The sequence below is a fragment of the Lolium perenne genome, chromosome 2, assembly GCF_019359855.2.
Source record: "Lolium perenne isolate Kyuss_39 chromosome 2, Kyuss_2.0, whole genome shotgun sequence".
Taxonomy (NCBI): Eukaryota; Viridiplantae; Streptophyta; class Magnoliopsida; order Poales; family Poaceae; genus Lolium; species Lolium perenne.
In genome coordinates this window covers 64593404-64615908 of record NC_067245.2, presented here as the reverse complement: position 1 = coordinate 64615908, position 22505 = coordinate 64593404, and the positions used below count along the sequence as shown (strand labels likewise).

The 22505-nt window shown below is 43.2% G+C and overlaps 1 protein-coding gene across 1 annotated transcript; it reads left to right on the top strand.

The window, feature by feature from the left end:
* The first annotated feature begins 21395 nt into the window (after positions 1-21395).
* On the top strand, positions 21396-22149 carry LOC127332809 (zinc finger protein 7). The gene has a single exon (XM_051359150.1). The coding sequence runs from the start codon at positions 21438-21440 to the stop codon at positions 21972-21974; it is 537 nt and encodes a 178-aa protein (XP_051215110.1). The 5' UTR covers positions 21396-21437; the 3' UTR covers positions 21975-22149.
* The last annotated feature ends 356 nt before the right edge of the window (positions 22150-22505 follow it).

The window sequence follows — 22505 nt, the reverse complement described above, 5'->3', positions numbered from 1 at the left end:
CTCTTGGAGTTACAAGCATCTACTTGGCCAGAGCATCTACTAGTAACGGAGAGCATGCAAGATCATAAACAACACATAGCATAACTTTGATAATCAACATAACAAGTATTCTCTATTCATCGGATCCCAACAAACGCAACATATAGAATTACAGATAGATGATCTTGATCATGTTAGGCAGCTCACAAGATCCGACAATGATAGCACAATGGGGAGAAGACAACCATCTAGCTACTGCTATGGACCCATAGTCCAGGGGTAGACTACTCACACATCACACCGGAGGCGACCATGGCGGCGTAGAGTCCTCCGGGAGATGATTCCCCTCTCCGGCAGGGTGCCGGAGGCGATCTCTGGATCCCCCGAGATGGGATCGGCGGCGGCGGCGTCTGCGGAAGGTTTTCCGTATCGTGGTTCTCGGTGCTTGGGGTTTCGTCACGGAGACTTTTTATAGGCGGAAGGGCAGGTCAAGAGGCGGCACGGGGCCCCACACTACAGGCCGGCGCGGCCAAGGGGGGGCCGCGCCGCCTATGGTGTGGCCCCTCCGTGGCCCCTCTTCGTCTCTACTTCGGACTTCCGGAAGCTTCGTGAGAAAATAGGGCCCACAGGCTTTGATTTCGTCCAATTCCGAGAATATTTCCTTACTAGGATTTCTGAAACCAAAAACAGCAGAAAACAAGAAGCGGCACTTCGGCATCTTGTTAATAGGTTAGTTCCAGAAAATGCACGAATATGACATAAAGTGTGCATAAAACATGTAGATAACATCAATAATGTGGCATGGAACATAAGAAATTATCGATACGTCGGAGACGTATCAGCATCCCCAAGCTTAGTTCTGCTCGTCCCGAGCGGTAAAGCGATAACACGAGATAATTTCTGGAGTGACATGCCATCATAATCTTGATCATACTATTTGTAAAGCATATGTAGTGAATGCAGCGATCAAAACAATGTATATGACATGAGTAAACAAGTGAATCATATAGCAAAGACTTTTCATGAATAGCACTTCAAGACAAGCATCAATAAGTCTTGCATAAGAGTTAACTCATAAAGCAATAATTCAAAGTAAAGGCATTGAAGCAACACAAAAGAAGATTAAGTTTCAGCGGTTGCTTTCAACTTGTAACATGTATATCTCATGGATATTGTCAACATAGAGTAATATAATAAATGCAATAAGCAAGTATGTAGGAATCAATGCACAGTTCACACAAGTGTTTGCTTCTTGAGGTGGAGAGAGATAGGTGAACTGACTCAACATTGAAAGTAAAAGAATGGTCCTCCATAGAGGAAAAGCATCGATTGCTATATTTGTGCTAGAGCTTTGATTTTGAAAACATGAAACAATTTTGTCAACGGTAGTAATAAAGCATATGCATCATGTAAATTATATCTTATAAGTTGCAAGCCTCATGCATAGTGTACTAATAGTGCCCGCACCTTGTCCTAATTAGCTTGGACTACCGGATCATCACAATGCATTGTTTTTACCAAGTGTCACAAAGGGGTACCTCTATGCCGCCTGTACAAAGGTCTAAGGAGAAAGCTCGCATTGGATTTCTCGCTATTGATTATTCTTCAACTTAGACATCCATACCGGGACAACATAGACAACAGATAATGGACTCCTCTTTTATGCATAAGCATATAACAACAATTAATAATTTTCTCATTTGAGATTTGAGGATTATTGTCCAAAACTGAAACTTCCACCATGGAGCATGGCTTTAGTTAGCGGCCCGATGTTCTTCTCTAACATATGCATGCTTAACCATATGGTGGTAGATCTCTCTTACTTCAGACAAGACGGACATGCATAGCAACTCACATGAAATTCAACAATGAATAGTTGATGGCGTCCCCAGTGAACATGGTTATCGCACAACAAGCAACTTAATAAGAGATAAAGTGCATAATTACATATTCAATACCACAATAGTTTTTAAGCTATTTGTCCCATGAGCTATATATTGCAAAGGTGAATGATGGAATTTTAAAGGTAGCACTCAAGCAATTTACTTTGGAATGGCGGAAAAATACCATGTAGTATAGGTAGGTATGGTGGACACAAATGGCATAGTGGTTGGCTCAAGTATTTTGGATGCATGAGAAGTATTCCCTCTCGCTACAAGGTTTAGGCTAGCAAGGCTTATTTGAAACAAACACAAGGATGAACCGGTGCAGCAAAACTCACATAAAAGACATATTGAAAACATTATAAGACTCTACACCGTCTTCCTTGTTGTTCAAACTCAAAACTAGAAATTATCTAGACCTTAGAGAAACCAAATATGCAAACCAAATTTTAGCATGCTCTATGTATTTCTTCATTAATGGGTGCAAAGCATATGATGCAAGAGCTTAATCATGAGCACAACAATTGCCAAGTATCACATTACCCAAAACATTTATAGCAATTACTACATGTATCATTTTCCAATTCCAACCATATAACAATTTAACGAAGGAGAAACTTCGCCATGAATACTATGAGTAGAAACCAAGGACATACTTGTCCATATGCTACAGCGGAGCGTGTCTCTCTCCCATAAAGTGAATGCTAGGATCCATTTTATTCAAACAAAACAAAAACAAAAACAAACCGACGCTCCAAGAAAAAGCACATAAGATGTGATGGAATAAAAATATAGTTTCAGGGGAGGAACCTGATAATGTTGTCGATGAAGAAGGGGATGCCTTGGGCATCCCCAAGCTTAGACGCTTGAGTCTTCTTGATATATGCAGGGGTGAACCACCGGGTGCATCCCCAAGCTTAGAGCTTTCACTCTCCTTGATCATGTTGTATCATACTCCTCTCTTGATCCTTGAAAACTTCCTCCACACCAAACTCGAAACAACTCATTAGAGGGTTAGTGCACAATATAAATTGACATATTCAGAGGTGACACAATCATTCTTAACACTTCTGGACATTGCATAATGCTACTGGACATTAATGGATCAAAGAAATTCATCCAACATAGCGAAAGAGGCAATGCGAAATAAAAGGCAGAATCTGTCAAAACAGAACAGTTCGTATTGACGAATTTTAAAATGGCACCAGACTTGCTCAAATGAAAATGCTCAAATTGAATGAAAGTTGCGTACATATCTGAGGATCATGCACGTAAATTGGCTTAATTTTCTGAGCTACCTACAGGGAGGTGGACCCAGATTCGTGACAGCAAAGAAATCTGGAACTGTGCAGTAATCCAAATCTAGTACTTACTTTTCTATCAACGGCTTAACTTGGCACAACAAAACACAAAACTAAGATAAGGAGAGGTTGCTACAGTAGTAAACAACTTCCAAGACACAAAATAAAAACAAAGTACTGTAGGTAAAAACATGGGTTGTCTCCCATAAGCGCTTTTCTTTAACGCCTTTCAGCTAGGCGCGAAAGTGTGTATCAAGTATTATCAAGAGACGAAGTGTCAACATCATAATTTGTTCTCATAATAGAGTCAAAAGGTACCTTCATTCTCTTTCTAGGGAAGTGTTCCATACCTTTCTTGAGAGGAAATTGATATTTTATATTACCTTCCTTCATATCAATAACAGCACCAACAGTTCGAAGAAAAGGTCTTCCCAATATAATGGGACAAGATGCATTGCATTCAATATCCAAGACAACAAAATCAATGGGAACAAGGTTATTGTTAACGGTAATGCGAACATTATCAACTTTCCCCAAAGGTTTCTTTGTAGAATGATCAGCAAGATTAACATCCAAATAACAATTTTTCAGCGGTGGCAAGTCAAGCATATTATAAATTTTCTTAGGCATAACAGAAATACTTGCACCAAGATCACATAAAGCATTACAATCAAAATCTTTAACCTTCATCTTAATGATGGGCTCCCAACCATCCTCTAGCTTTTTAGGAATAGAGGCTTCGCGCTCTAGTTTCTCTTCTCTAGCTTTTATAAGAGCATTTGTAATATGATGTGTAAAAGCCAAATTTATAGCACTAGCATTAGGACTTTTAGCAAGTTTTTGCAAGAACTTTATAACTTCAGAGATGTGGCAATCATCAAAATTCAAACCATTATAATCTAAAGCAATGGGATCATCATCCCCAATGTTGGAAAAATTTCCAGCAGCTTTATCACAGGCAGTTTCAGCAGTTTTAGCAGTTTCAGGCAGTTTTTCGCATTGCATTAGAAGTGGAAACATTGCTAACACCAATTCTTTTATTAGTATGAGTAGGAGGTGCAGCAACATGTGTAGCATTAGCATTACTAGTGGTGGTAATAGTCCAAACTTTAGCTATATTCTTTTCTTTAGCTAGTTTTTCATTTTCTTCTCTATCCCACCTAGCACGCAGTTCAGCCATTAATCTTATATTCTCATTAATTCTAACTTGAATGGCATTTGCTGTAGTAGTAATTTTATTATGATGATTCTCATTAGGCAAAACTTTTGATTTCAAAAGATCAACATCAGTGACAAGACTATCGACTTTAGAAGCAAGTATATCGATTTTCCCAAGCTTTTCTTCAACAGATTTGTTAAAAGCAGTTTGTGTACTAATAAATTCTTTAAGCATGGCTTCAAGTCCAGGGGGTGAACTCCTATTATTGTTATAAGAATTCCCATAAGAATTACCATAGCCGTTGCCATTATTATAAGGATATGGTCTATAGTTGTTACTAGAATTGTTCCGGTAAGCATTGTTGTTGAAATTATTATTTTTAATGAAGTTTACATCAACATGTTCTTCTTGTGCAACCAATGAAGCTAATGGAACATTATTAGGATCAATATTAGTCCTATCATTCACAAGCATAGACATAATAGCATCAATCTTATCACTCAAGGAAGAGGTTTCTTCGACAGAATTTACCTTCTTACCTTGTGGAGCTCTTTCCGTGTGCCATTCAGAGTAGTTGATCATCATATTATCAAGAAGCTTTGTTGCTTCACCAAGAGTGATGGACATAAAGGTACCTCCAGCAGCTGAATCCAATAAATTCCGTGAAGAAAAATTTAGTCCTGCATAGAAGGTTTGGATGATCATCCAAGTAGTCAGTCCATGGGTTGGGCAATTTTTAACCAGAGATTTCATTCTTTCCCAAGCTTGAGCAACATGTTCAGTATCTAATTGTTTAAAATTCATTATGCTACTCCTCAAAGATATAATTTTAGCAGGGGATAATATCTACCAATAAAAGCATCCTTGCATTTAGTCCATGAATCAATACTATTCTTAGGCGAGAGATAGCAACCAATCTTTAGCTCTTCCTCTTAATGAGAAAGGAAACAATTTTAGTTTAATAATATCACCATCTACATCTTTATATTTTTGCATTTCACATAGTTCAACAAAATTATTAAGATGGGCAGCAAGATCATCAGAACTAACACTGCAGAAAATCGCTCGCGCAAAACCAGATTCAGAAACGCAGGTTTATTGTCAAAGAAGTCGGCTGTAGAAGCAGGTGGATCAATAGGTGTGCATAAGAAATCATTATTATTTGTGGTTGTGAAGTCACACAACTTAGTATTTTCAGCGTTGGCCATTTTAGCAACAAGAATAAAGCAAACTAGATAAAGTAAATGCAAGTAAACTAATTTTTTTGTGTTTTAGATATAGCAAACAAGATAGCAAATAAAGTAAAACTAGCAACTAATTTTTTTGTATTTTGATTTAGTGTAGCAAACAAAGTAGTAAATAAAACTAAGCAAGACAAAAACAAAGTAAAGAGATTGAGAAGTGGAGACTCCCCTTGCAGGCGTGTCTTGATCTCCCCGGCAACGGCGCGTAAATTTAGCTTGATGGCGTGTATTTCACACGTTCGTTGGGCAACCCCAAGAGGAAGGTATGATGCGCACAGCAGCAAGTTTTCCCTCAGAAAGAAACCAAGGTTTATCGAACCAGGAGGAGCCAAGAAGCACGTTGAAGGTTGATGGCGGCGGGATGTAGTGCGGCGCAACACCAGTGATTCCGGCGCCAACGTGGAACCTGCACAACACAACCAAAGTACTTTGCCCCAACGAAACAGTGAGGTTGTCAATCTCACCGGCTTGCTGTAACAAAGGATTAACCGTATTGTGTGGAAGATGATTGCTTGCGAAAACGATAAAACAGTATTGCAAATGAGATTGTATTTCAAGAAAGAGAATTGGACCGGGGTCCACGGTTCACTAGAGGTGTCTCTCCCATAAGACGAACAAAGCATGTTGGGTGAACAAATTACAGTTGGGCAATTGACAAATAAAGAGAGCATGACCATGCACATACATATCATGATGAGTATAGTGAGATTTAATTGGGCATTACGACAAAGTACATAGACCGTCATCCAACCGCATCTATGCCTAAAAAGTCCACCTTCGGTTATCATCCGAACCCCCTCCGGTATTAAGTTGCAAACAACAGACAATTGCATTAAGTATGGTGCGTAATGTAACTAGTGACTACATCCTTGAACATAGCACTAATGTTTTATCCCTAGTGGCAACAAGACAACACAACCTTAGAACTTTCTGTCATCGTCCCAGTGTCAATGCGAGCATGAACCCACTATCGAGCATAAGTACTCCCTCTTGGAGTTACAAGCATCTACTTGGCCAGAGCATCTACTAGTAACGGAGAGCATGCAAGATCATAAACAACACATAGCATAACTTTGATAATCAACATAACAAGTATTCTCTATTCATCGGATCTCAACAAACGCAACATATAGAATTACAGATAGATGATCTTGATCATGTTAGGTAGCTCACAAGATCCGACAATGATAGCACAATGGGGAGAAGACAACCATCTAGCTACTGCTATGGACCCATAGTCCAGGGGTAGACTACTCACACATCACACCGGAGGCGACCATGGCGGCGTAGAGTCCTCCGGGAGATGATTCCCCTCTCCGGCAGGGTGCCGGAGGCGATCTCCTGGATCCCCCGAGATGGGATCGGCGGCGGCGGCGTCTCTGGAAGGTTTTCCGTATCGTGGTTCTCGATGCGGGGTTTCGTCACGGAGACTTTTTATAGGCGGAAGGGCAGGTCAAGAGGCGGCACGGGGGCCCCACACTACAGGCCGGCGCGGCCCCTCCGTGGCCCCTCTTCGTCTCTCCTTCGGACTTCTGGAAGCTTCGTGAGAAAATAGGCCCCTGGGCTTTGATTTCGTCCAATTCCGAGAATATTTCCTTACTAGGATTTCTGAAACCAAAAACAGCAGAAAACAGCAACTGGCACTTCGGCATCTTGTTAATAGGTTAGTTCTAGAAAATGCACGAATATGACATAAAGTGTGCATAAAACATGTAGATAACATCAATAATGTGGCATGGAACATAAGAAATTATCGATACGTCGGAGACGTATCAACAACCAAGCACCTTACTCATCAAACCAACACAAGAGTCACCACCTATGTGTCATGATGCTAGAGCTTGCCCAAGCCTATAAATAGAGCCACAGCCTCCATCCATTTGGTCATCTTGTAGCATATGATACAAGGAAACACACACATAGAGCCACTCCATACATTAGCTAGGATCAAGATGAAGAATCTAGGAGGTAGAGGCATACCACAAGATGCAGGTTTATCAGATTTCATGAAGAACAAGCTACAGACGATACCAAGGTAGAATTCCTAGGAAAACCATATATTTAGAGGATCATATCATCATTTCTTAAGTAGGACCTTAGGATATTCCAATACATTGAGAAGTGAGAGAAGTTATAATACTAATCATAGCCATGCTCATAAAAGAATACTAGAGTAGTACTAATCCTAGTTGTTCAAGACAACATTTCATCTTGGAGGTGAGAACCTTATTCCAATAGCAATACCTTAGGAAATCAATTCCATAATCATCACAACTTGGTATTAATTATAAACCCTAAGGATCTAGGTGGAGTGTTATTAGAGGAATAATAAAAAGAGATTAGTGAGGAATAAGTTGATCATGTCTAATGCATGATCATGCTTTGTAGATATACATGATAAGATAAACCTATGTGATAAGTAGATAGCATCCATCACATAAAATGATAGGTAACACCCTAGCCAATTAAATATAATGGTAGCCTATGCTCATATCCTAATCCCAGTTGTGTATCACTTAGGTGCTCACAACTAAAACCCCAAATCACATCTGAATACCAATTCAAGTATCACTTTGATTATAAGTAGAACCATGCCATGCCTCATGCCTATTTTATACTTCAATTAGTGAAGCATCACCAAAACCCTAAACCTTTCACCTAGGAATCACTTCACATAAAATATTAAACCCTACCTTTCCATCCTAGTGGACCAAATGAAGTAGTGTTCTATAAAATTAAACCATCATTAGCAAATGCATTGCTAATTATAAACATAGGATCCATCTTAATTTGTTCAAGATAAAGTTTACTAAAACCAGATTAGTGATTATAGAACTTTCTGAAACATCTTCTTAAAACCTTAGGAATAATTCTTCACATAAAATCATGATACAATCCATCCTCATTACCAGTTATTCTAAACTTTAGCTATAATTAAAATATATGGGAACAATCAATATTGTTAAGTAATAACAAAACCTAATGACATGTTTACCAAGCACTAGTTATAAATTTCAAATCATTCAAAATAGGTTTGGTTTCTAAATAAAAATAAATTGAGACAAACCCTTAAGCCATATCTATTTTAAAATGCACCTCACTAAAACACAAATCTAATCAAAGATTAAATGTTTGTTTAAAAATAAAACAATGCAGTAACCACTATTATCAAGTGATACGGAAATTCAAATATTTTATAACCTGTAAAACAAAACAGAGTTTAAATCAGATTCAAATAACAAATTGAAAACATAAATAGAAAAGAAGAAAAAGAGAGAAAAGAAAAGAGGCTTACCTGGCTTACCTGGACCGCAGCAGCCCACGCCGAAGCCCAGCACCAGCCCAGCCCAAGATAGATACCGATTCGGTGTCTTTAAAAATCGTGCGAAGAAAGAAAACCCATTTCTTCTTCTTCCCCGGTGTCGATAGCGCGTATGCGACAGTAGGCCACGACCTCGTCGGCGATAAGCTTGACCTGGACGCCGCAGATCATCTCAGAGTCACGCCTAACTCTTCTCGCGTCCGTCCTATCCAAATGGCATCAAGATTGACGCTCAGAACCTCGCCGACGTTGCCGCCACATCAGAGCCATCGCCGGAGTGGAAATGACCATGCTGACCTCCTCTGGCTCTATAAATACCTCCGAAGCATCACCATGTCATCCCTGTTCTTCGCCACCTCTCCATTCCTTCTCCAGTACCTCCAAACCCTCGCCATCGTCCAAAGTCTGTCGCCGGTGTCGAGGAAGAACACGGCGGTCCAGACCACCCTAGCCTCCGGAGCGTGGTCGAGGAGAAGCGCCTCGGCGTGTAGGTCATCTGGGAGAAAGCAAGCATCAAGGGGAGCTCGGAGCTAGGCGAATTTCATCGTTCCCTTCCTCAGTACCTCGCCGGTATTGGTGAAATCACGCTCGTCTCCGTCGACAATCAACTCTGGCGACCACACCATCGTTCTCAAGGTAAGCTTGCGCATCTGTAGAGCCTACTCTCGCATCCTAGAAGCATCTGTAGCTCCAGATTGTTAGTTGGCCGGAGTGCACCGCCGCGGGACATGATTTCCGACGAAGCTCCGGTGACCTATAGCTTGTTCCAGCACCACCATAGTGTTCCCCATCTTCTTCTCGTTCGATTGATACCAACCGCGCATCCAGGGGTGCCCTGTAGCGGCGGTGCCGTCTTCGTCTGACCGCCGGTGTCAAGCCGCCGGTAGAGATGACGTGGCCGTGGGCTCCTCTCACATGTTTGACTTGGTCTTTGCCCTCGTGGCAGGTGACCTGGACTAGACCCCACCTGTCTGTGACTAGAACTAGGTTTTAACCGGTACATGTAGTATTTCGATTTAATTTAAAACGAGTAAATAGCTGAAACTTTGTAAAATCATATAAAATTCATTTCAACTCATAAAAATATAAATAATATATAAAAATTCTCACAAAAATAAACTCTATTCAAATAAAATATAAAACAAAAATGTGTGACAAAATAAAATCCTTTTATTTTTAACTTCATTAATTATGCCTTTTCATTTATTTAAAACACAAAGTGAATTCTATAAATTAGTGAAGTTCCAAAATTAAATGTTAGCTATTCAGTAAGTAAATAAAATGTTAAGATTAGTTTTCCTTATCATATTTTAGTAACTTAAATATTAATGGTAATTCATAAACCCTAATTTGCAAATTGCTAATTTCTAATTTTCTTTAAATAATAATAAATCAAGAAAATGATAAAAACTAATATGAGTTTGGAAATCCAAAACTTGTGTACTTAAACATCTTTAGTTAACAAGTTAAATATTTCTAAACTTAATAACACTTATTAAACCCTGATTTCTAAATTAAATCTAAATAGGAGTTACCCTAATTATTAAGTCTTGTGAAAAGTAGTAAAATGTCAAACCATTACTATTTTTTTTTCAAAGTAATTAGTAACCACACCTACATTGCCAATTATCATTTTAAGAGTTGTACCATAATTTAGAAACCCTAGTTTTAATTTAAGTAAGACCTTGATCCCATTATTTTATGTGTTCATCCTTAAGAGTTGCAATCCTAAAACCCTAGCTTGTTACCCCATTATAACACCATTGATCACCACTCCTAAATACCACACCATTGAAATCAACCTCAACCATCAAACCCTAGTAGAATCATAATGATGAACCCTAACACCAATCTTGTATAGTAATGCACATCACATGTTGCTATCCAATTAAACCCTACTTAGTAAGTAATACGCCAATTAATTTAGAAGCCATTAGTGATCACTTAGTGAAGCAAATGTGAAACCACAGTAAACCCTAATAGCTAATTGATGGAACCACTTTGTTAACCATCCCTTGATAGAATACCTATTATCAACCATAGTAATAAACCTACCAATACTTGCTACATATAACCATTCTACTTAAGAACAAACTAGTACCTATTAGTAAACTAAATGAATCCATTAGTAAACCCTAGAAGCCATAGCTCCTATTTATAGTAGTTCTTGTTCTTATTTAACATGTTCTTCAAAAGTTATTCTTTTGAAGTACAAATGTCAATCAACCCATAGAAGCCATAGTTCTTATTCGAAATACTTACTATTTCTTAACCAACATGTTCTTCAAAAGTTATTCTTTTGAAGTATAATATAAGTAATCATCAACCATGTCCTGTAGAACTTAAAAACTGACAACTACTCTTTATTTGTTATATGACCACTATTTCTTTGTGTGTATTCTTGTTATGATGCATTATATCGCTTGATTATGCTATAATATCACCAACCCTAATAAGAACCTTGTTTGAGAACCATCCTAAAAGTGCAATACACCCTAAAGAAATCGTTACAACACATCCATCCTAAACCATCGAGATTAGGTTACGCTCGGGACGATTGCATCTCATACTATGCATTATAGCATCTTTGCCAATTCTTTAAAATATTGTCCTTACCGGACTATGGTATTCCAGCATTTGGTGTTCTCACGTATCGAAGCTTTTGCCTGCATAATCTTGCAGTCAAGAAAGGCAAGTTCATCGCTTGCTCATGTCATTTGATTATTTTTATCAAACTATATGCAAAGTACTATACTTATCACTCTTGCATTAAAAAGCAAAGTATTATTTATGAATATGACTATGTGGTGGGCAATGGAACCATGGTATGTGTTTATGGTGGAGGTTTCGTTGCATGGGTACTACTCATCTAGGACTAAGTACCAATGTCGTCCAGTGATTGTAGCGCCGTACATATCGCGTTAACCATAAGATCTATAATGCTCTGGGGAAGTCAGCTGCATCTTTTCCCTCCTGCACGCCAACGGACTTGATAGAGCCTAGCGGGGTGTTGGGAGAACACTGCCGTAGGTTGGGAAATCCTTTAAAATCCCCATCCGTGTGGATGAGAGGCTCTACCGTCTATGAAGGATTGTTCCTGGTACACCGGGGGTAAAGCCGTATGAACGGGAGATGTCTACCGGGGGTGTACGGATGGACAAAAGGGTGGGTTTGCAGGGTCGCGGAGAAGGCAGTGATTGGCGTGGTTCTTATACTGGGCCTCACACCAAAGGAAGTGTGGACAGGGATATACTCCTGGCCGGCAACAAGGATAAGTTCTCTTATGGGGTAAAGTAACGCACCTCTACAGAGGGTAACCAAAATTGTGGCTTTCACTCCCTGTTCCGGGAAGGGAACTACGAAGCGGCAGGAAAGGAACTCCATGAAGTTCTGTTCAACCTGTGAAGACTGACGGGCATAGTTTTCAGAATAAAATTGACCTTTTGAAATGTTTACGAAAACTTGCATTGGCCTATGACTTTCTGGTCTATGGCTATAGCTAGTGCATGATACACCTATTTCCTAATATGAACTTGCTGAGTACGCTCGTACTCATTCCCTCCCATTTGAACCCCCTTCTTAGATCAAGGCACCGAAGGAGAAACTACCGTGGAACTCGAAGACAGAGGAGTCAACTGCAACAAGATGAAGAATCCAAGCAAAGAAGTCAATGAAGTCAACTTCTGCATCAGCTAGAGTGGAAACTTAGACTAGTAATAGAAGGGAACCTTTCCCTAATCCTAGCACCTAAGTAGCTAGATTTCTATAGCAAGCCAAGTAGCTCTTAAACTTGGATTAGCAATAAGTTAAACTACAAGTTGTTCTTCTGGAGCTTTATTTGAAGTTTTACCTCACTGTAAAGTAGGAGGCTGTGTTGATCTTTTGTAAACAGTTCGTGTATCCTTCTATAGACATACCTTGGACTCGCATATGTTTCTATTGTACCACTCTGAGGGATGTAATATGAGTGAAACGGTGTTTCACTTATGTTATGTCAACGACTTGTGTACTACACCATGCAGTGGTACGCTGGGTCACAACAAATTCCTATTAGCTATTTGGGTATTGTGATTCACTATCGAAGACTTACTAACGTTCAATGCAAATACGTCGAGGAGAGACTACAAAAGAGATTAAACCGTCAGAAAGGGAAATTACCTTTTCTCAATGGAAGATTAGTTAGCATTATTTTGGTACTAACTAATATGGTATTGCATGTGATTTCTCTCTTCCAGCTACCCAAAGAAGTATTGCATAGATTGAATTATTTCGGATAAAGATTTTTTTAGCAAGAAGATAGTGAGAGAAATGTATAGACGGGATAAATGGAGTGTGGTTTGATTAAAAGATCAATGGGAGCTAGGGATCCATGACCTAGGGGCTTAGAATAGATTCTTTACAAGCATCTTACCGAAGATTGTGTGGAAAATAAGTTAAAAAAAAAGATTGTGTGGAAAACTCCATTGAAGAGAAAATACATAGGCTCACATGCATTGTCCCAAGTCTGTTGGAAATCTAGGGACTCACATTTCCGGTCGGGTTAGTCTAATGGCGACAAAGAAATACGTATTCCAATTTTGATCGTTTATAATTAACGATAACTCGGAAATTACATTCTTGGAGGATAATTGGTTGGTTTAATGCTACGCTCCGGAAACAATATCTACACCTATACAACATTGTATGTCACGCGTGTTTGAGGAACGACGCGTTAACTCTCGAGCACACCTCTTTCTTGACCCAAACCAAGGGCGGTCTTGCTGCGAGTTCCATGAGTCATGCACGGCAGAAAAGCTAGTAAAACGAGCTCAACAGTCAGTCAATAGTAATGCACGAGACGAAGACGGTAGCACTCACTCACTGCCGGGAAGTTTCTGCCTGGCAGTGGCAATCACTGACTTGATAAGTCACCTTAACTTTTGGCATCTGTTCGATCACAGACCGTCCGGGTCGGGACGCCGGACTTGACGGTTAGCTTTTGGGATTCTCTGGGTCACTACTCACTAGTTTCGCCGAAGAACACGCTCTACTTTCTTAGACAATCACAGTATTGATAGCGTTCCATTATAGCCGACCTATGCACGCACAAATCAGAAACGGTGGGTGGTGGGAAGCAGGTCGATAGAGTGCATGCATGCATAAAGGGATTGGCACGAGACAATCAGACAAAGGGTAGCGGCAGACACTGCACATGCAACAACGCTCTTTCTGCCCTGCCCATAATCACCAGTGCCCCGTTTCAAATGAGTTTTACTAGTGCTACCACTACCACCTAACGAACGGCTCACCATGGGACCGATGTCAAGTTGTCGAATGCCAAGACACCAGTGCGTACTGCTCGTGGCCGCCGCCTGCCGGAGATATTCCCTGTGGCGGGCAGCCATTTCTTTTCGCTGCTAAAATGGTTACCCCGGCGTCGGCGAGAAGTATCACATTCTTGTGCTATAAAGATGTGGAACTCGGAAAATATGACATGTAAGTTTCATCGATCCCTCCAAGAGAACAAATAGTGGAAGTATCACATTCTTGTGGAATAATTGTATTTCATTTCATGGAATTTGAATTGAAACGTTAACAATTGACGACCTCCTATCCGCCTTTGCCAAATAATTTCCATCATTCCATGCAGTCATGAACTCACTGTATCTGAACTACCATAGGATTCTCAAAAATGATGGAAGTTAGCTGACCCAAGTTTCAATGATTTGGTGTAACACCCCGGCCAGGCGGTCACCCTTGGCCAGGAGGATCGGTCACATATCCTTAAATTGCTCTAAGTCAAGCACAATTAGCCTCTGAGTTTTTTGAAGATAAGCTTAAAAAAAGAAGGTATATCTTATTTATATTATTATATGTGTATTATATTAATCCTATTAAGTCCTAGTCACGATATCACCTTTTTCTTCATTAAAAAAAAATAGAATGATTCTACATACTAAAATATAGACATAGTCTTCTACAAAGGACTACAATTACGATACCATATGCACTATACGAAGGTAGATGCTACTGTGCTCCCACTACGACAAGGTCGATGCCGCACTATCGACTGGAACGTTGCTTCCTAGTGAAAGAATATTCCGCCATTTATGAGACACCGAATGAGAAATACTTTTGTACTTGCACGCATGGGTGTGGATGTTTCTATCACTGTCCGTTGTGCTTTGAGATTCGGAAAAAAGGAGAGAGAAAGAAATCTTTCCATGTACCATGGTGAACACGAATCTCAAGGAATAAATGGACGGTGACGGAAACACCCACACCCATGCATGCAAGTACAAAATCCACTCTCGACACCAAACTGTCAGAGCATCTCCACTAGAGATCCCCAAATCGTAGGCGGCAGTGATTTGGGGTTCTAGTGAGAGAAAGTGCTCACACTGGCGGTTCCAATAGAAATCCACTTCATCCCGAGCCCAATACAAGCGTCGACAAACCTCAAAGGAACTTTGTAAGAAGGGAGGCTATCGGGCGCGCCGACACCAGCTCTAAAGCAACTCCACCTCAGATTTCCTTGTATCTGGCCCACATGCAATCAAATAAACTCCTAGGACCACACCTTCCTCTCTCTCCTATCTCCTTCTTTTTCTATTGGGAGTTGATTTGAGGGACAACCGTAGTTGGCGTTTCAAGACTTTTAGCCGGCATGTGTGAACGGCGACCCCAATACGTAGCCGTCATGTGTGCTGCCACCTAGTATTTATTGGTCGCTGGTGGATATGCTCTTAAATCTAGGGTTTTAACTTTGGTGAGCTAGGGTGCTCTCCTAATCATCCAACCGCAAGTTGATGCTCAAATTTAGATATCTAAATAAATTAATTTAACCAACGATGTACCAGGTTTATTTTGATACCGTCCAGAGACGAAGCTAAGACTTAACTCAATCATCATGCAATTGCCATCACCGTTATCAAAATTTATCTCATGGACTAGGCCTTTCCAGTGAAAGGATGAGGTGCTATACGTGCTGTGCAGAGGATCCGAAGCAAGCAACGCGCAGTTGAAACTAGCATTTCGCCGGTCTAAAATTTTTTTTTTTTTTTTTTTTTTTTTTTTTTTTTTGCATTTACCAAGTTTATGTTTTTGGGCAAATGCATTTCTCCGGCTGAAGCAGTTCGAGGCGGTACACCCTGTTCGGCACACGGCCCAGGCTTATTCCAAGACGGTCAAAGCCCAGCTGTTGTCGGAGGCAGCCACATGCGGGCCGCTTCTATAGTGAAGGCCGAACTGCCAACCCAGTATTGAATTGGATAATTTGATTAAGAGAGGGAGATCTAGCCAGCTAGGCTAAGGTTAAAATCCTATATCCTACTGACATGTGGGTCACACATATCAGTTGGAGTCCTTTGGATATCCACCAGGCAAAATCTATGCCCATGTCCACTCCATGAATTATCGCATATCTGCCCAAAAAATCAGTAGGCACAATTAACTCTTCGTACCGGTGCCCGATGAGCTGAATTTCCGTGGATAAAATTGCCATCCATAAACACTGCAACAAGTGGTGTAAAAAAAGGAGAGGAAAACTGCCACGACATATTGTGTGTTATTTTTTTTGCAAGAAATTCACCGATCTATTAATAATTATCAACAGTAGTACAAATAACCTAAAAAGTAAAGAAAATTACAAATTGGTACTCGGACCACCTAGCGACGACTACAAACAATAGCACAAGCCGAAGGCGCACCGCTATCCTCGCCCCTCCATCGCCGGCGTCAGGCAAAGCTTGTCGTAGTAGAGCTTGTTGTAGTAGACAGACGGAAAGTCGTCGTGCTAAGGTCCCAAAGGACCAGCGCACCAGAGCAGCAACCATCGCCAATGATGACAACCGTAGATCGGAAGAGACTATCATGAAACCACACCAACAAACACTAAAACCGACCGTATCCCAGGAGATCCGATGGGCACACAACTCCACACGCCCTCCGTCGGTGCTAGATGCACCACCGGAACGAGGATAGGGCAGGGAGGACCTTATTCTGACTTCAGGATGTAGCCGCCGCCTCACCATCCCAAAAAAAGAGACTGAAAAGTAAACTAAAATAAGAACGGAAACTCCCCGCCGGCGAGGGACCGTGGTCTGCCACACCTCCAAGACCCCAAGGCCACCGGAGGCGGAGCGGACCGGCGGTATCGCCGGTGAGGAGGACAGAACCCTAGATGGGTTTTGTGCCTTTTTTTTCCGCCGCCTCCTGGGTTCCCTTCGCACGTACCGGTTCATATGCCTGTGACTTCTTGCATATTGCGTGTTATTAACTGTTGAGTGGCATCATATTGAGATCAGCCATGGTACATCGACTAAGTAGTGGTCTCATTTTACTGCTCACACCACAAAATAAACTGAACTAACGTTAAAGGTATAAACTTTAAAGTAACCGCATGGTCTGTAGAAGGATCGATAGAGAGAAGATTGGTGGAATCATTGTTTTATTGCTTGGGCCTCATGGGCAATATATATGAGTACAATGATCTACTTGGAGTACAAGGCAAGGTAGAATAGAATCCTACACTATCTATTGTTTCCTAAATAATCACGATACTCAACATCCCCCCGTAGTCACAACGTAGCGAAGTAGACGATGAGACTGGAGAAGAATCCGAAGGCGGAGCCAATGGACATCCCCACCACAGTCGTAACGGTCGACACATCGCGGATGTTGTGGCTGGAGTGGAAGCCGGCGAGGTTGCTCAAGCAAGGCGGTAGCCCTTTGTGCCGAGGTCGAGGTAGCCGAGAGCGTAGGGTGGTGTAGCCGTGGTCGAGGTAGCCGTGCGAGAGATGCCGAGGTCGATGTCGAGTCGGGGTGGCCGGTGTCGAGTTGGTCGCCGTGGAGCCGCGAGCGCAAGGAGGCGCCAAGTTAGACGTAGGCGCAGTGGTGTTGAGGTAGTGGTGCGCCGGGAAGAAGACGGTGTTGACGGGGCGTCGCGCCGGGTTTGCCTGACCCGGCGACACGTCGTGGACGAAGGCACGCATCGGTGTTGCCAGCACTGGGCATGCGTAGACGGACGAAGTCGATGTTGACGAGGCGTCGCGCCGGGTTTGCCGGGCCCGGGGACACATCGTGGACGAAGGCACGCGTCGGTGTTGCCAGCACCGGGCATGCGTAGAGAAGGACTCGACGACGATTGCGGCGCCATCCGGCATGGGGTAGAAGGTGCCGAGGCCAACATCCGCGGTGGTCGGAGTAGATGAAGAGGTGGACGGCGATGGAGCGGCGGCGCACGAGGAGGAGGGCGCGGCGGCTGGGGTGTGGGCGCGGCTGCGGGTAGGGCAGCGGCGCGGTAGCGGCGGCGTGGGCGGCGGCTGGGGCGGCAGCTTGGAGGCGGCTGCGGCAGGGACGACGACCCGTGGAGGCGGCTAGGGTTGGGCGCGGCGGCGATGCTCGAAGTAGGCGAAGAACCCGACAGCCTGACGAAGACCATGCGCGGACGGTGGGTTCTGCGCCTAGGGAGGCGGCGCAGCCGCATACCACGAAGACGTCAGCACGCGTGGGCGGCATAGTGGACCGCGTGCCGCGGCGCTACGGCTCGAAGGAGCGACGCGGCGGCGACGCGCATGTCGGGGCGACGGCGGGAAGACCTCGGGCGGCGGCGTGGACAGCGCGCCGCGGCGCTACGGCCCGTAGGGCGACGCAGCGGCAACACGCATGTCGGGCAGCGGCGTGGACAGCGCGCCGCGGCGACGGCCCGTAGGGGCGACGCAGCGGCGATGCGCGGGTCGATGAAGCCGCGGTGAGAACCACGGGCGGCGGCGCTGCGGCCCGACGGCGACGCAATGCGGCAGCCCGATGCTCGATCGGTAGAGGGCGCGGCGAACTATGACCCTCTTCATGGGACCTGCGAAGGCGCGTGCGGTCAACGGCCAGGTCGGTCGTGCGGCGTAGATGAGGCGGATCGCGGCGGCGAGCGGGTGATCAAGCCGATCGCGCGCGAGGTCGAGGACGCCGCTCGGTGGATGCGGGGTGGCGACGGAGTCCGAGATGAGGCCGACGAGGACGGACGGCAGAGCGGCCGTACATGCGCGGCGTAGATCGACGGGCGGGCCGACGTGCGCAGGGCGGCTATGATTGGCCGCCGCATGGCGCGAGGCCGCCGGGATGGGGCATTGCAGGTGTCCCGTTCGGAGCAGGGCGGTGACGGCCGGCGTAGGGCGACGGGCGATGGGCGGACGGCGATTGGCCCTAACGGGCCGCCATGGTGCGCGTGGCCACCGTGTCGGAGTAGAGGCCGGCCGGGCGCGCCGAGGTCGAAGTAGAGGCGCGCGAGGGTCGATGGCGGCGATGGGCGACGCAACCCGATCTGTAGATCGGAAAACCAAAAAGTAAACGCCGATCAAAGCGACCGGCGGGAGAGAGAAAAACCCAAATCAAGTGATCGGGAAAAAGACTGTCTAGGGCAGCCAATCCGGCGGACGAACCCTAGGTACGGGCGGCGCGGCCCCCGGTGGCGATCATGGAGATCGGCCGTCCCGAGGGCGGCGCGGTGCGGAAGCGGTCGGCGGCTAGGGTTTTGATCGAGTTTAGGCTGATACCATGTAGAAGGATCGATAGAGAGAAGATTGGTGGAATCGTTGTTTTATTGCTTGGGCCTCATGGGCAATATATATGAGTACAATGATCTACTTGGAGTACAAGGCAAGGTAGAATAGAATCCTACACTATCTATTGTTTCCTAAATAATCACGATACTCAACATGGTCCATCTCAATATGTGAGAAAAGTTTACAGCGCTGAAAACATTGCTGGCAAACCGTTGCTTGATCGCCATGACCTATACAATCAAAGAAGATAATCTGGATCAGAAAACAATACCGTTCGCCCCACCGTCAAGTCAGGCCAGAGCATCGAACGATAGGCCAAAGGGTTCGTAGTCCGTAGTCGTTGATCCGTGGGAGAAAACACCACGAAGCAGCTAGTTTTTTTTTTTTTTTTTTTATCATCCGTATCCTACTCTCGTGATTTAGCTTAATGCGGATATTTGTTATCCTTGTTTATATTCAATAAACTTGGATAATTCTGCTAGAAAAACATAGTATTTGCAATGCATATAGCATGGAACCTGAATTAATTCCTTGAAAACATGACACAGCGGTATGATTAAGCAGCACAGAAACATGAAACCTGCACCCACTGCATTCCATGAACCAGTGCAGCACAGAAAACATCAAGATTTGGATGTCACATAAGCCAAGGCGACGTATAACAACAGAGCGACCTGAGACCAAGTCGTCATCTTATCATCTCACCTGCTCTTCTCACCTGGGGTTACATGAATTTCCAGCCTTGATATAAACATACTCGCTCGGTTCATAAAATGATGTCAGAGTTTTGTCTAAATTCGAATATATCTATACACTAAAGAGTGTTTAGATACATCCAAATTTAGAGAAACTTTCGACATCCTTTTATGGATAGAGGTAGTACTGAGCTTGTTGCTTCAGTGCAGTACGTGCTCCTTCCTCCAGACCACGCAGCCAGAATCGCCAATCCACTATGCGTCAGCATCAGATCTCATCTATCCTTCTCTGGACCAAGAGAAAGCAGCAGTCAATTGCTTGTGCCAATGAAACAGTTAACACGCAATATGTCTGTATATGAATAATTAAACACAATCATTTTGCTGTGAGTTCACCATCATCATCCACTTGTTTCTGAGCAGAAAGCTCCTGTGTTTTACCTCGGGGATTGTCCAATGAGCGTAGCAAGGAGTGGCAGCTGCACTCAACCTGAAGTCATTTCAGAGCCGCTGATGTAAGCAAGTAGGCTAAGCTTTAGCATTAGAAAATGCGAGGCGCCGTCCATGCCACAGCTTGAAGAGACAAAAAGAAACAATGCTTGAGATAAGGCCAATGATGACCCAAAAAAGCAACACTAGACCATGACACTTTTTTACCGAGTGCTTTATTGTAGATCAAACAAGTTGGCTGCAGAGTTCATATTGAATGGGGGTTAATTCCGCTGTCTTCGTTACTGATGCTGAACGAAGTATGATAGCAAAAGAGAAGAATATTTCACTGTTCCAAGGAGGAGTTCTGAAGTCATGGTTCTTCTGGCCAGTTATAGTAGACTTTCTTTTCCACATATTCCTATATTAATCATGGCAAGGACATATACAAATATGAACAGTACATTCTAGATGACATTAGAGAAAACTGAAAGCGGTCAGTCATATGAGATTACTGAACGATATAGGATAGAAATGTACACCATTAGTGTCTAAAACAGGCGTAGACCTGATCAGGAGAGAGCTAGACAACCAACTGAAGTTTCTTGTAACCAGACACTATACACAGAAAGGCACACCTTGTGGAATAACAAGAGACAATATGCTGACTACGACCTCAGAAAAAATGATACGTAAGCCTACCAGAAAATAGATAGGTATGCAAACTAGCATATCCTCATCCACTTTAAACTCCTGATAACTTGTCTTTTCCCTTGAATTATTGCCACTTGCAGACTCCTGCCTCCTTTTATAGGTAACCAGAGGACCACCAAGATAACACAGACCTCGACCAATCCTCTATTGTGCTACTTCCAACAAAGAAAGAAATGGAGAGAGCACCTGAAGCGGAAGGACAGAAGTGGGCTAAACAAGATGATGAAGCTGGTTATGCCGAGGATAATACCTCCACGCCATGGCTAAAGCTGGGCTCCGATGCACTGACAAGTGAAGAAGCTAACCCTCCAGAGGCCAAACCTGCTGCCACCCCTCAATGGACGTTTTCCTGCAATTACTGCATGAGGAAGTTCTTCAGCTCACAGGCACTTGGCGGGCATCAGAATGCACACAAGAGGGAGAGGTGTGCAGCCAGGAAGTCACACAGCTTTCAGCAACTGATGATGGGCTTTCCTCCAACTGCTTCGTTTATCCCACCTATGAGGGTTTACCCCCACTCCACAGTTCTGACAGCGCAAGATGAAAGACCCGCTGTTGTTGCAAGGTTTCATGAAGGCCAGATGAGAAGCTGGATGCCTTTTGCAGTTGAAGAAGCTGGCGGTTTAGTGTGGCCTGGGAGCTTCAAAGGAAATCTTCAAGAACCCAAGAAGCAACTGGAGCAAAATATTGACTTGAGCTTGCATTTATAATTTTTAATCTACAATCATTATGTATAAACATTTTCTTGGTAGTAACTATTTTTCTATCTTATTTTTAGGCATGGGGATAAGACTTGTTCCAAACCCTGTCTGCTCACTGTTACACCCACCAGGAGAGTTCTTGGACAACTTGTTTAAATAAAAAGCAGTAATCTGTTTGTGATAATTGGTAAACATGAAAAAGTTTGAACTGGAGCAATCTTCAATCTAGTTGCTACGAACCATAGATACAATGCAACAATCAGTATTAAGCTATAATTGAGATCAGAACTACAAACTCTACCATGTGGGAAAACTATTTACGATGCTGTATAGAGCAATTGGTGCTATAGAATTTGAAAATGAAATGAGATAATGGCAATAATTTACCCTTCGTCTTTGAGTGATTAACATTGGCTCTGACGACTCCAATTCAAATTTATATGCCTCCTTTCTTCACCAAATGTTGTTTTGTAAGATAAATACACGTAGGACACTTCCCACTTTATGCATTGAAATTTTGTTGGCAGCCATAATGTTCTG

Bases quoted from the DNA above. Each gene is read 5' to 3' on its own strand.
- LOC127332809 (XM_051359150.1), top strand. From the start codon at position 21,438: ATGGAGAGAGCACCTGAAGCGGAAGGACAGAAGTGGGCTAAACAAGAT.